The sequence below is a fragment of the Plasmodium gallinaceum genome (assembly GCF_900005855.1).
Source record: "Plasmodium gallinaceum strain 8A genome assembly, contig: PGAL8A_v1_32, whole genome shotgun sequence".
In the NCBI taxonomy this organism is placed as follows: domain Eukaryota; phylum Apicomplexa; class Aconoidasida; order Haemosporida; family Plasmodiidae; genus Plasmodium; species Plasmodium gallinaceum.
This window is the reverse complement of record NW_021628338.1, coordinates 159,573-174,414: the sequence shown is the minus strand read 5'-3', so window position 1 is coordinate 174,414 and position 14,842 is coordinate 159,573. Positions and strand designations below refer to the sequence as shown.

General features: G+C 18.6%; 2 protein-coding genes across 2 annotated transcripts, besides 2 other annotated features; both read right to left on the bottom strand.

Moving 5' to 3' along the window:
* Window positions 1–580: 580 nt before the first annotated feature.
* On the bottom strand, window positions 581–1,304 carry PGAL8A_00042500 (Plasmodium exported protein, unknown function; the record flags this gene model as incomplete). Its single annotated transcript, XM_028674441.1, has 2 exons — window positions 581–988; window positions 1,110–1,304. The coding sequence occupies 2 exons, from the start codon at window positions 1,302–1,304 to the stop codon at window positions 581–583; spliced, it is 603 nt and encodes a 200-aa protein (XP_028530793.1).
* An 8,690-nt stretch (window positions 1,305–9,994) lies between these two features.
* Window positions 9,995–10,430: a repeat region.
* Window positions 10,431–11,921: 1,491 nt separating this feature from the next.
* PGAL8A_00042400 (surface-associated interspersed protein (SURFIN), fragment) lies at window positions 11,922–12,155 on the bottom strand (the record flags this gene model as incomplete). The annotated part of the gene is made up of 1 exon (XM_028674440.1): window positions 11,922–12,155. The coding sequence occupies one exon, from the start codon at window positions 12,153–12,155 to the stop codon at window positions 11,922–11,924; it is 234 nt and encodes a 77-aa protein (XP_028530792.1).
* A 2,174-nt stretch (window positions 12,156–14,329) lies between these two features.
* Window positions 14,330–14,842: part of a repeat region that runs on past the window's edge.

The following is a 14,842-nucleotide window of genomic DNA, read 5'->3' as shown; positions in this document are numbered from 1 at the left end:
AGCAAAATTATGAATTTTTCCTTTTTTTTTGGCAATCAATAAGTATTAAAATCATTTGTCTTTTTTATGTTTTTAATTTTTTTTTGAAACATTATAATAAATAGAATGACTAAATTGCTAAAATGTTAAAATAATTTAAGTAAAACAATTACATAAAATGAAGAAATAAATAGTTGAAATTATTTTATAAAATTAGGAACATTAAATTACTGAAATATTTATTTTAAATATAAACAATTCAAAAAAATTTCAAGAAACATTTAAAAAATTGGAAAAAAAAACTTTTGAAATAAAGATTAACGTAAGAATGTGGAAATTTCAATTATATTGATAACACTCTGGGTTTTTAAATATCGAATTATATTAAAAAAAAAAAATTGTGTGATCAAATATAATTTTACTATTATTAAGTTTGTTGGTTAATATAATACGAAAGATTTTTGAAAATAAATTATAATAAATATGGTATGAAGTATTTCATATATATATATGCAAAAAAATTAGTAAAGGATAATATATTAAAAGTTTTCATGTTGCATATATATCGAATTGTTATGTTCTCCATTTTAAGATTTTTCATTTATTTATGTTCTGAGTTTTGCTTATTATCCTTTTCATTGAGTCTTTCTTCCCACTTAGCATTCATTTCATTCAAGTCTTTTATTATCCTTTTCTGTTGATTACTACTTAAGCATTTGATTATGTCTCGCATTGTTGCTTCACATCTTTTCCAATGTAAATTGTATCTGAATAAATCTTGTTCTGTCCAATTTTCACAATAACTGTTTTTTATCCATTTCAATGTCCTCTTCTTTACTTTGGACCATTTTCTCATTTTAACTCTTTCATCAATATATTTCCTTAAAGGAGAATGGCATGATACACGCACATTATTTAGATTACTTTCACAACAATTTGCATCTACTTCTATCTCTGCTAACTTCCTTATGTGATTTTTATTAAACTGTAGTCTCAAAATGATTACACCCTGTATGAACATAAGTAAAAATTTTTGAATTAAATATTTTAATTAAACTTTTTTTTTAAATTAAATAATTTTATGTAGGTTATTTATAGTAGAAAAAAAAAAACAAAATATAGATTCTTACTTTAAATATAATAGATAATGAGAAAAGATATAAAATAAGAAGCACAAGTAGCCTACGTTTTATTTTATTTTTTTTCCCAAGTATTTCAATATTATTATATGATGAATACACGTAGAATTTTTTTACTTTTACACTAAATGTGATAATCAAAAATTTTATTAAAGAATATCTAAATGAACCATCAATGGATATCATATTTATTTGTTATATCTGTTAATGTTAACATAAATTTTTTATTATAAATATATTAAAAATTCCTTTTCACATGTAGAATATTCTTACTTAATTTTTAATATTACTTAAATTTCTAACTTTTAGGGAAAAAAAAAGTAATATAATAATTAAACTACTAAAAATGTACGTAAAAGATTATAAAATTTCACAGTAATAAAGTTATTTTAAAAAACTTATATTTAATTTACTTTGAAGATTTCCATATAAAGCTTGATTATATTAATATAAACAAAATAAAATGAATAGATAAATTAAAAAGATTCATTGTTGAGAAATACATATAAATACTTGTTTCTTATAATTTTTTTAATAGAAATAATTTATATATTTATAGAATTTTATTTCTAATATATTTTTTATAAAAAGAAATTTTAAAACATTTATATTTACTATATTTTATTTTTTTTTCATTTCTTTTTATTAATATTTTTTTAAAAAATAAAAAAAAAAGGTTAATTTTCTAGACTTATGTAAAACAAATGGGAAATATAATGGTGCTCAAATTATTTCCTCTCCTTTTTCTATTTTTGCCTATATATTTTTCAAAAGTTGTTTATATATATTATTCTATATTTTAAAATTAATAAAAAAAGCACTTTTTTTTTATTATTTTTTAGTTTTTGTTTTTTCACATTTATGAGAACAAAATGCTTAATCTAAAATAATTTTCTTAAACATTTCTAAAGATACACAAATTAATTATTAATTTTAATATTTAGTAGATCAAATCCTTGTTTATTTTTAAATACGTTAAAACAAATTATTATGTATTTAAAATATTTGCTACTATTATTAAAAATTTTTTTTTCTCTTTATATATTTCCTTTATTTTAATCTTATAATTCTAAAATTTTTTAATCATATGATTATGTAAGATTTTCTTCATGTAGTTTCAGAATTTTTTTCATGTTCAGTCGGTTATTATATTCCTCTTTCCTTCAGCCTTATAACATGTAAATTTTTAATCATTGTCACATTTGAATCAATATAGTAGATTTTACTTTTTACCGTTTTTAATTGAACTTAGAAACAAGTTTGAAAATTTTAAAATTAAAATAGAATCAAATATACTAAATATGAAAAGCGATATATTGAAACGAAATTAATAAAAGTGTAAAACAAAAGGTTTACTTCATGATAATTATTTTTTATGAAAAATAACAATTTAAAAAAATATAATGAAATAAAAAAATTTATGCTTCTAGTTTTTTTTTTTAACTTATATTTAAAAATTTTTTAAAATTGTAATTAAATTCATTTTTTTTTTTTTTATATGAATGAAACATGCAACTATGCACCGTAATTTAAAACATTTTAAAAGAAATATATCAATGCATAATTTTTAGTATACCAACTTTAAAGAGAAAATGTAAAAAAAAAAAATTCATGCATATTCAGCTATACTATTTTATATATTTATGTTATAGTTAAAATATACAACATAAAGATTTAAGAGGATTGTTTTTTTTATTTTATTAATGTTCTCAAATTCAATATCATACATATTTTTTATAATAAATAGTCATATAAATTCAGATAACAAATTATATTGAAATACTTTTATTTATTTTTTTAGAATATTTATGTTTTTAAATTCTTCCACTTGTAATGGAAAAGAAAATTATGTGATATTTTTCAATGATTATTTTATGAAGAAATTATTAACTATTAAAATTAGTATATATATTTTTTTTTAAATAAATTTATTTTTTTTTTGTTAGCATAAAAAAAAAAAAAAAAATTTCAATAATGCTCTTTAGTGGATTTTAAATTAGATATACATATATATTAAAAATTTAATAAATAATATTTTTCTAATAATGCTAAAATCAATGCTATTTAAATTTTTTATATATCGGAAAATTTGCATAGAAGAAAAAAGAAATAAATGTTATTTTATATTTTTATCAATGATATCTTTTGTGGTTACTGTTTATTTAAATTACATATTCATAAATATTATATTAAAATACGTAATTTTGTTTAACTAGTTTTAATTATTTTTTTAATTGTTAATCTTTTAATTTTATAATTAACATATTACTAATATTAAGCACGCAAGTCCATCTATTTTCTCCAGTATTTTTTTTTTTTTTTTAATAAAAAAATAAAAATTACATAGTTTATATAAAATATTTCATATTTTATATATATCATATAACAAATGTGGAAATTTTATAAAAAAAAAATAAAATTTTAATTATAAATATAAAGGAATACATTTTATTTTCATTATTTCCTAGGTTAGTTTAATTATACATATAAGTATCAATATTTAAATTTAAATAATATATTAAATTTACTCTAATATCTATTATTTTATGTTAACCTATTTATTAATCAAAATAAGAAATTAAAACGAATAATAATATATATTAGATAATTTTTAATGAATGCATATATTAAATTAATTTATTTTATATTTGTACAAATAACATTTTAACCTTATATATTTATGGACAAAAAAATGGAAAATAAATAAATAATTACATAAATAATAATTATTTTTTGGATAAAATTGTTAGTTGAAATATTTATTTTTTTTTTTGTTTCTAATGACACAAATACAAACATTAAATATTTTGATTAATTAAAATTCAATAAAAATAAAACATAAAAACGAAATGTTTTGTTTCTTTATATATTTTACATTTAAATTTAGTAATAGATATATGTCATAAACATAAACTTTTTACATATCAATTTTTTAAGTTAACAGTTACGTTTTTTATAAAATAAAAAATAAAATTAAATTTATCTATTGAAAAGTATATAATCTTTTAAACATTCATGTAGAACACTCTTTTCATTTTTAATTATTATTTAAACATAGATATTTAAAAATGATATATGAAAGGAAATTCAACCCAAAGAGATAAAATAAAATATTCTGATTCGTAAGATTTATAATTTTTCCGTTAATTTAAATTCTGACCTAATATCACAAATTGTAATTAATAAAATAGAAGTATAGACTATGATATTCCACATTATGATATATAGTTAGTATTTTGTATATTAAGCGTAAAAATAAACTTTATAATAAAATTTTTAAATGCATGTAGAAAAATACTTTTGAAATGTGAATAAATAATTTATTATACAATATAATACTTAACGAAATATATATATGATTTTTCTAAATAAATATGATTTAAGAACAATTTTTGTAATTATATATTAAAAGAAATTACTAAAAAAAAGATAACAGTTGTAATTTATATGATAAATTGATATTATAATTTTATTTTATATTAAGGAACATACCAAATATACACACAACTTATTTATAAAGAATATTTTTTGTGCCATGTTATTAAGATACAGCATATTTATTACGGATATAATAAAAAGAGATAAAGTTTATAATATAAAATATATTTCTTAATAATACTTTATATTCTTAAATGTGAATGTGAGTTTATGATTAAAATGTATATTATGTAGTAAGTACTGTAAAAAATAATATGTATAATACAACTTTTTTATTCTATCATATTACTATAAAATGAATACTAAAAATATTTTTTAATGTTGTTTAGGATAATAAAAAGCTGAAATTAACTAATATTTTTATTCAGGTAAATATTCATCAACATTACTTTAAGGTTTAAAAACTTCAAAAAATTACACACTTTTTTAGTGTATAATTTTATCAAAATGTTTACATTTTCTGGAGAATTTCATTACATTTAAATCATCATAGGTTGTAAAATAAAGGTTAAAGTAATATAGAATAATAAAACTTTTTTTTATTTTAAAAATAAATAAAATATTAATGCTATTCATAAAATAGGATATTTAATAAAAAAAAAATTCTTTTTAAGAAATGTTGTGAAAAAAATTAATAATTAAAAAAAGAATATCTTATTTCATAGAACAATTATAGATATACTAGAAATTTGGTATTAACCATGACTCAAGAAAAAAGAACAATAAATATGTACATTATTTAGTAAAATATGGTAAAAGATTTAATAATTCAAATTTTTTTCATAAAAAACTTATGAAATTAATAATTAATAAAATTAATTTTATAACTTTTTGGATGTGTAAATATCTTTTATGAAGTAAAATTAAGATAGGATATATTTGAGATCGCATAAAAACATGGACTAGTTATATAACTAAATATTATGAGTTACCTAAAATTAACAGTTAATTAAAACTATACAGTTTTTTTTTTTTTTTTTTATTTATATATATATTTAATGATTAATTATTATTTTCTTTTTGATAAAATATTTTTTGGATATCTTTTTTTATTTTAATTTATAATTTAAAGCAAGTTAGGAATTATATTGGTATACTATCTTTAATAAAAATACTGGAGTGTAATATTTTTATTAAAGATAGTACGGTTTTATATAATATATAATGTACATTTAATGTTATAGTAACAATCTTTGTTAAAATGTAATTATCTGCAATGTTAAATCAGCAATTAAATTTAATTTGTGAATTGATGATCAAAATATAGAACACATAATTTAATGCAAAATGCAGTAAAATAAGGTTTAAATATAATATGAAAGTTTGAAACATTCTCACATAAAAATAAAAAGTATAATAAAAAAGAGTAACAGTATAAATATGCATAAAAGAATTTAAAGATAATTATTATACTATTTGTTAACAAAAAATATTTTCTACATTGTATGAGATAATCGTTACTAAATTATGTGAAAAATAACTAGTTAACTATTCGCAAAAACTATTTAGGAAAATTGATAAGTAATCAATAAAAAAAGAAAAAATGATAAATTTTTTTTTTTTTGTAGTACATTTTTTTGTAAATTATCTTTATTTAATTATATTTTTAAAAAAATTAAAAAAATATCTTTTTTTTTTATATAATAGTAATTTTGTCTATTTTGAAGGATGAAATGTGGAATCCAGAAAAAAATGAATTTGAAACTTAAAAAAAAAAAAAAAAAAAAAAAAAAAGGATTCTGTTTTTATTAATATTTAGTCTTTTTACATTTTTAAGAGGCTATTAATATATTTAGTTAAAATTTTTTAGATTATTTTGAAAGAATACTGTATATATGACTAATAGTTTTAGGAAAGATTTAAATTTTTAATTAAAATAAGGATAATTTTTATTTAAATAAATAAATTTCTCTTAAACATTATGTTATAGGTTATATAAACTATGAATATAATGTTTATTAATTTTCAGAATAAATATATTTTAATAATAATCATAATTAATAGTGATAAATCTATATGCTCTTTATTAATTTGTTTGTTCATTGTTTGATAAATAAATAGTATTACTGATATATTTTTGACTGTAATTAGAAAAAATATAAAATCCATATAGTTTTACATACACAAATAAAAGTTTTATGAGGAAAATGAGTATATTGAAATGCGTATCTAGAATATAGGTATTATAAATAATTTATACACTAAAAATTTTTATACTACATCATGTTATTTGGTACACGAATAATAATTTTATTAATTTTTATTTTTTAAAAGAGAAAATTAAATGATTTGGGCATAATATATAATGTGCTGTGCAGTGAAAATTCCTAAAGTTGCATATAGTATTATATAATGTATATTATAACTCAGTTATAAAATAAATAATAAAGTTGGTATTAAGTAATAAATTATTTAAAAGCTACATAAATATAGCAAATTTTATTTTAAAAGTAAAATAAAATTTGTGCTAAATTTCCTAGTATAATTTACAAATAATTGATGTTATTTACAATAATTAATAATATCATAAACAAAATAAATGTAGATATCTATTTATTATCTTCCTTAATTATTTAACAAGTTATATAAGTATTTGAATTTCCAATCATTAAATAAATACTCAAGTAAATTCAACATATAAATGATTAACATATAAAACTTATATATCGTTTTATTGTGTAAGTTATAATTTTGATAACAATTGTCAAAATAAAAGAATTATAATGATTTTATATGACAATTATTAGAAAATTATCATTACAAAGTTAAATAAAAATATAAAATATATTAAAATTCTTTTGGAAAATAAGTATATATAAAGTTTTTCACTGGTTTGAAAAAGTAATAATTTAATAATTGCATTTCTCCATAATTCATGTAATAATTCATGTTTGAGTAAAAAATTATAATAAAAACAAAATAATATAAAAAATTATATTTTATTTTTCAAGTTTCATTTTTTTTTACAATAATCAAAGTTAATAGATATAATATTTTATAGATTCTTCAAAATTAACTTTATTCTTAAAAATATATTCGTTATTGAAATTCACACATTTTTTCTATAAGTATAAGCAGGACTTCTTTTTATAAGTATTAAATAGAAATAAATAATATTAATTTTAGTTTATATAGGTTTTTCTTTTGAACATATAAAAATATCGTAAGTTTAATGGGAAATAATATTTTTATAATAATGGAAAAATAAATTAAGGTTTATTTACTTTTTTTTTTTATTTAAAAATTTACAGAGAAAAAAAAAAAAAGAAAAAGAAATCATATTTATCCAAATAAATTTTTAGAACAAGTGTCAATTTGTCTATTTTTATATTATACTATACGAATGAATTTTAAACAACAAAATCTGAATGAATATCTTAAACATATGGTTAATAAAGAATATTATTAACCTTTCTAAACAAAACAATTAGTTAAATAAAGGTAAAATAAATAGTTACAGTTCCTTAGCAACATCCACAATGATAAAATAATAATTAGCTAATTAAAAATATATATATTTTTAAGATATATAAAAAAAATTAAATGGTTGAAAGATGCTGACTTTTTTATAAATTTATTTAGAATAAAATATTGAATTTTTTTATTGACATTTGAATATTTTAATAATGGCGATTTATGATTTAATAATAATTGAAAAAAATTTTTATAAGATTAAGTAAACCACCGTTGTTAGTTAATGCTTGGTCAAATATATTATTGATCTTTTTGAAATATTAACAATGAAAAAAATTGCTTCTAAAAATTACTAGTACATACAAAGTATTCAAAAGATGTATGTATGAAGATATGCATAATACGATTTTTTATACAAAAATACTCATCTAATAATATGTACCGTTAAAATTACAAATGAAGGTATGTTTTCAAAGATAGGAGTAGTAAAATAATTACAATAAAGTTCTCGTATATTAAGAAGTAAAATTAAAATTTTTTTTTTTCAGGATTTTGATATATATGTATACGATTCATTAATTGTTTGTTCAATGGTTTTACTAGTACCAAAGAAGCAAATTAATAAAGAGCATGTAAACTCTGATTTAATTTTAATTTAAAAAATTTTATTTTTATTAATCGACATCAAATACTACTTAGTAGTCATTTTTTTTTTAAGTTAATTTACACATTCCAAAATATAGTTTCTTTAATATTACATTTTAACTTAAAAAAAAAAAATATATATATAATTTTCTTTTAGCTCTTTTAGTAACTATTTCAGTGTTTGGATTTATTATTGCAATATATCCCCACTATTAAGTATGAACAAAAAAAAATGCTTTTATTCTATTTGTTTATATAAATGTTACACAAAAGCGATTTGTAATATCATTAATAGAGTGTTATATAAAAAAAAATTAATGACTTTTTTTTTTTAGGATTTTATGTGTAAATGATTTAGTTTAAAAGAAGTACATGACAATAGTTTGTAAAAAAAAAACTATTAAAGAATGTGATAAAAAAAATAAGATATAAAAAAAATTTGTTTCATATTTATAGATTAACGATTTATGGATTTGTTTTTCAATAACTTTTCTAGAATATTGAAGAAATAAATTAATAATGAGCATGCGGATTCCTTCTACTAAATTAATTAATATAAAAATTAATTATAACGCTACGAATAACTAAGCTTTATATTTATAATTTACATCTTTTAATATTTATTGTTTTAAGAATCATTTATTTACTTTAATAAAAATGCATTATTTTTAATGATAATTTTAACATATATTAACTATTGGTTTTTAAGTACAAAATATTTAATAGTAGTTATGTTAATAATTGTTTGAAATTTATTTCCACATATTTCAAATTAAAGAAAATACATAAAAATTAAAACATAATTCAAAAACATATAAATTTCTTTTTGATAAAATAACTCTGTCTCTCCAATAAAATATTTTTCAATGATTAAAAAGTTTTCAACAGAAAAATTAAAATAAAAAAATAATAAATATAAGACCATTATCAAAATAAAAAAACTTACAAAAAAAAAATAAAAAGAATCATTTTTTTTTTTTTTAAACTAGAGAATATGTAAGTTTAACTTCATATTTTTCATAAAATTATTAATTATTATTTCATAAAGGTTAACAATGTCTTTTATTCACTAACACACTTCTTTATCACTGTATAAGAAGGTTTCACAATTTGAATTGTTCTTTCATCGTATTTCAATATTGAAATATTGTTTGTTTATAGAATATTTTAAAAATAAAATTACCCAATTTTTTATATTTAATATTCTTTATTATTTTTATTATTTTAGTGTATTAAAAAGTACTTGTCTAATGTATGATTATTTTTTTAATTTTATTTTACTTCTACATATTTTAGGACTAAGTAGTTCTTTTAGTATTTGTTTTTATAGATCTTTGTTCTTTGTTTAAAATTTATTACACATACTAATTCTTTCTAGTATTGTTTTAATAATTGCCTATTCAATGACTTTGCTAGGATATTGAGAAAATACCTTCACGAAGAGTTTGTAGACATGACTTTACTAATTTAATGAATTTAAATATAATTTTAATTCTATAAACTAGTAAATCGCATTTATATAATCTACTTCATTGAGAGTTTATTGCTCTTAAGAGGCCTTTTTTAACTTTAATAAAAACCCTATATTTTTATTAAAAATTTAAATCTTTATTAATTATTGAATGATTTTTTGTAACATATATTTTATTTACAATGTTATGAGTTATGTTTAGAAATTAAATTCCGCTTTTCTAAATTTAATAAATATAAGTAAATAATAGAATACAAATTAAATTGTATAAATGCTTCAAACACAAAAAATTTTAGTATTGTTAATGTAAAATTTTCTGGTAAAAATTTGAATATAAATCTACTACAAAGAAACTTATTTACCAGTAACTTCTGTTAATCAACAATTTAATTATTTAAAAAAAAAAAATAAAGATATATTTTATTTATTTTTTTTTTTCTCTTCATAAAAAAAAAATTAACAATTTTTTTTTTTTTATTTAATGATTGTATGGCTATGTATTTATTTTTCATGCAGCTATTAATTTTTTTATTCTCAAAAAGGTTAATAATAACTTCTAATAACCAATACAATATATTGGATTTTAAAATATTGTAACATCCATGTTGTTTGAAATGTTTTCTACCCCTTCTTTTTGCTTACATATCTGTGGCAAAGGTTTTTTATGCCTTTTTTTTTTTTTTTTTTTCTTTTAGTATATTCCTTTGACTCTCTAATCATTGTTTTTTCCATATTTTATATCTTTCTTCAAATGATTTCCATTTAATTCCTTTTTTCAATTTTCCCATTGTTTTTAATGTTTCATTTTACTTTATATATTTTATTTCGTCCTTTTTCCATTTTAACCTCCAAAGTAAAAACTATCTTTTTTATTTCAATTTTCGCATTTCTTTTTCTTCAACTCTTTCAAAATATTCCATTCTTTTTTTTCCTTATATCAGTTACTACTTTTTCTGCTTCCTTTTCGTAGGATTTTTCTCTTCTTTCTTTTTTTTCTATGTATGATATAAGAAACTCATTACTCATCAATTCTAACTCTTCTTTTTTACAGTCTTCCAGTATCGTCATATTTATATATTTATGCACACTTTAGATATCAACTTTTTTTTCTTTATATTTTCTACTTGTTCATTTATATCTATTACTCTTTCACATTTTCTCATAATATATGAATGATATTTTATTTCTGTTTTTTTCATTTCTTCATTATCTAGTCTTATGTAATCTTCTATCACTTTTTTAAACGATTCTTCCTTATCCCATTTTTCTAAATCTTTGATGTTATTTTTTATCCATCTTCTCCATATTATTTTTTGTTTCTCTAATATAGGGTTTCCTCTTATATATTTTGTCCATTCCATGATTTTTTTTTTCTGCACTTGTTTCTATACATCCTTTTTCTTCTTTTTTCCATTTTTTTTAATATAAATAAACTATTCTTCATATTTCCATTTATTTATCGTCTTTATATTTATCTGTTCTTATTGTTTTCAAGGTAAATTTTGTTTATGCGATTCATTTTTACTATTTTCGTCACATCTTTTATTCATAATTCTTTCTTCTTTTAGAATAATTGGATTCTATTTAATTTCCTTTATATACTCTTCCAAGCAAATTTCTAATAAGTCTTCCTTTGTCAATTCCTACTCTTTTTTTTGCATTCTTCTAACACTATAATATGTATTTCTCGTATAGACTTACACTTAGGCTTTTTCTTCATGGTTAATTCCTTAGAAGATTTGTTTTATTCTTCTATCCGTTCGATTTTATATAATTTTTTTTCTTTATTTATTTCTTTTTTTTTTCTTTTACACCTCTTCCATTTTTTCGTACTTTTATCCATTTATTTCACTTCTTTTTTTCTTTTCTATGTTTTTTATATCTATTATATCCTTATATCCTTCTTCTATATTTTTATTTTCGATAATCAATTTTTTAAACCATTCTTCGCCATTGCTATTTTCTATCCACTTATTTCGCATATCTTTCCTGTGCTTCTTCCATATAATTTGTTGATTCTTTAACATAAGATTTTCAATTCTATCTTTATTTTTTTTTATATCCTCCATGTTTGTTCTCCTTTTTTTTCCATTCTATAATTAATTCTAAAAAGCATTTTTCTCTTTTCTATATTTCTATTTTATCGTTTTTTCTTTTTAATATTTCATCACTACTTTTTTCATTCTCAGTTTCTAGTATATATGATCTTTGATCAAAAATTTTATGTTTTTTCAGTTCCTCTATGCATCTTTTAAAAAATTCTTTTTTGTCTCTTTCCAATTTTTCTTTCATTTACTCATCTAATATTAACATATGTATTTCTATAAACACTTTCATTTTCAATTTTTTCTTCTTAGGTGTCTCTACATTTCCGTTATTCCTTTCTGTATGTGTTTTCTTTCTTTGTGTTATTTCTTCTTCAATTACTCGTTTTTTATATTCTTATAATTTCCCTTTAACCAAATTTCTTTATTAAAACAATATAGGCATTTTTTTTGCCTCTATATCCACTTATTACAAATTTTTTTTTGCCTCTCTTGAATGGGATTTTTTATTTCACGTTCATATTTTTCCTATTTTTATGTTGTTTCTAAATATATTTCTTCTTCCTTTTTTCACTTTTCTAATATACTATTGTGTCTTTCTATCCATTTATTCCATAAAAATTTTTGTTTTTCTAATACATTGACACTACTTTATACTTCTTTTATCCCTACTAATAACTCATTATCTATTTTATTAGGTATATTTATTTTTCATTATTTGTGAATTCTTTAAAATATATTTCTAAAAATTTATCTCTATTCAATTACCACTCCTCTTTTTTGCACTCTTCTAATAATACCTTATGTACCTATATGATAGTATTCCATTTACATTTTTTCTGCTTTAATGTAGAATTGTTGTTCTTTTCTATATTTTTTCCATCCCATTTTTTCACTATTTTTTCTTTCCACTCTTTATCATTGTCATTTACACTTACATCTTCTTTTTTTTTTTCTTCTTTATTATCTTTTAATTCTTTGTTTTCTTCATATACTTTTGATTATAATTCTGATTCTTCAAACTTTTTATTTAATTTTACTTCATCTTCAAATATAAGTTCACATGGTAAACTATTCACCTCATTATTTAATTCTGATTTTTGTAAATTAATTTTCTTCTGATTTACTATTAACTCTGGAAATAATGATTCTTTTTTAAATGTTATTTTTTCTATCTTATTACGTGGTCTTTTTTCCTTGAATTTACAATTACCAAGCCATGATCCAATGGACGTATACTATTGTATAAATAAAAAGTTATATAAAATTTAGGTATTTTTGATTTGATCTAGTTTTAATTGAAGTAAAAAATTAAAAATGTAATAGAAGTATATACATTTTTAAATCTATTTTATCTTATTTTGTAAAGCATAAGAATAAGAATAATTCCTAAAAAGACTATACCAAGAAGAAGAGCAGCAATAAGCAATGCATTTCTTTTAGTTGAAACATGAGATGTAATATTTAAAGGAACAAATGATTCTATTACAGTTATAAAAGGTAAAGATAGACTAATTGAAGTATTATTTTTTGTAATATTTAAGGTTTAATTATTGGAATTAATGCTTGTTTTATTAATAGTTGATCTTATTAGAGGTGTTATAGAAGTGAATGAACTATTTGTATATTTTTTTGTAATATTATGTGTATTTTCTTCACTTAAGGAAATATCCGTTTTATAAAAATGAAAATCTGAAATATTTTTAGATAAATTATCTGTAGATAATATAGTAACGTTAGTTGCTGTATCATTGAATTTATGTGTTATGTTATTTTGGAGATGTATAAGTTACATCAACAGATGTATATGAAATGTGGATATATGAAGTAGGTGAAACAGAATTTTGATGCTCTGTATTGATATGAATTTCTGTTTTAATATCCATAGAATCTCTGATTGCATTATTAATTATAGATGGATTTGTTCTAACTTGTGGAGATATATGCAAGGAAGAGAGATTCTAGAGAACCATTTAAAGGAGGTTCATCTGTAGTAGATTTATATTGAATGACAACAGATGAACTGACTGTGAATTAATTATTATAATTAGGAGTAGTTTCAGATGCATTTACTTTATCTATTCGTGCAATAGTTGTATAAGAAAAAGACATGTTTTGATATGTAGTAGAAATTTCTGTTAGAGTATCATTGTTATTTTAGGAGTAGTTATATCATTTATAGTAATATCATTTGGGAGTTGTTTTATTAACTGGGCGTTCGGGGAATTTACTATAGTACTGAACAAACCAATTAATAAAGAGCATATAGAGGTGCCTCTACGATTTTTGTATATTTATATATATTTTTATTTGCTTTGAACGAGTGATCTTTAATTATAATATACTTCGTTCAGCATTCTTTTATTTCAATAGGCATTTATTTACTTTAATAAAAATCCTTATTTTTATTAAAAATTTAAATACTTATTTAACATTAATTATTAATTAATTATAAATACTACTTTATTTATTATGAGTTATATTCAGCAATTATTTTATATTGCTGTTGAATTAACATACATAAACAATTATTAACAAAAACAGAATAAATTATATAAATATTAATTACATGAAAATTTTATTGTTATCTGTATAAAATTTTATTTTACAAAATTCATCATAAAAATATTTCCTTTAATTCCTCCCTTCAAAAAAAAAAAATTTCCTTTTTTTTTTTTTTTATTTATTTATTTTTTTTAGTAACAAATATT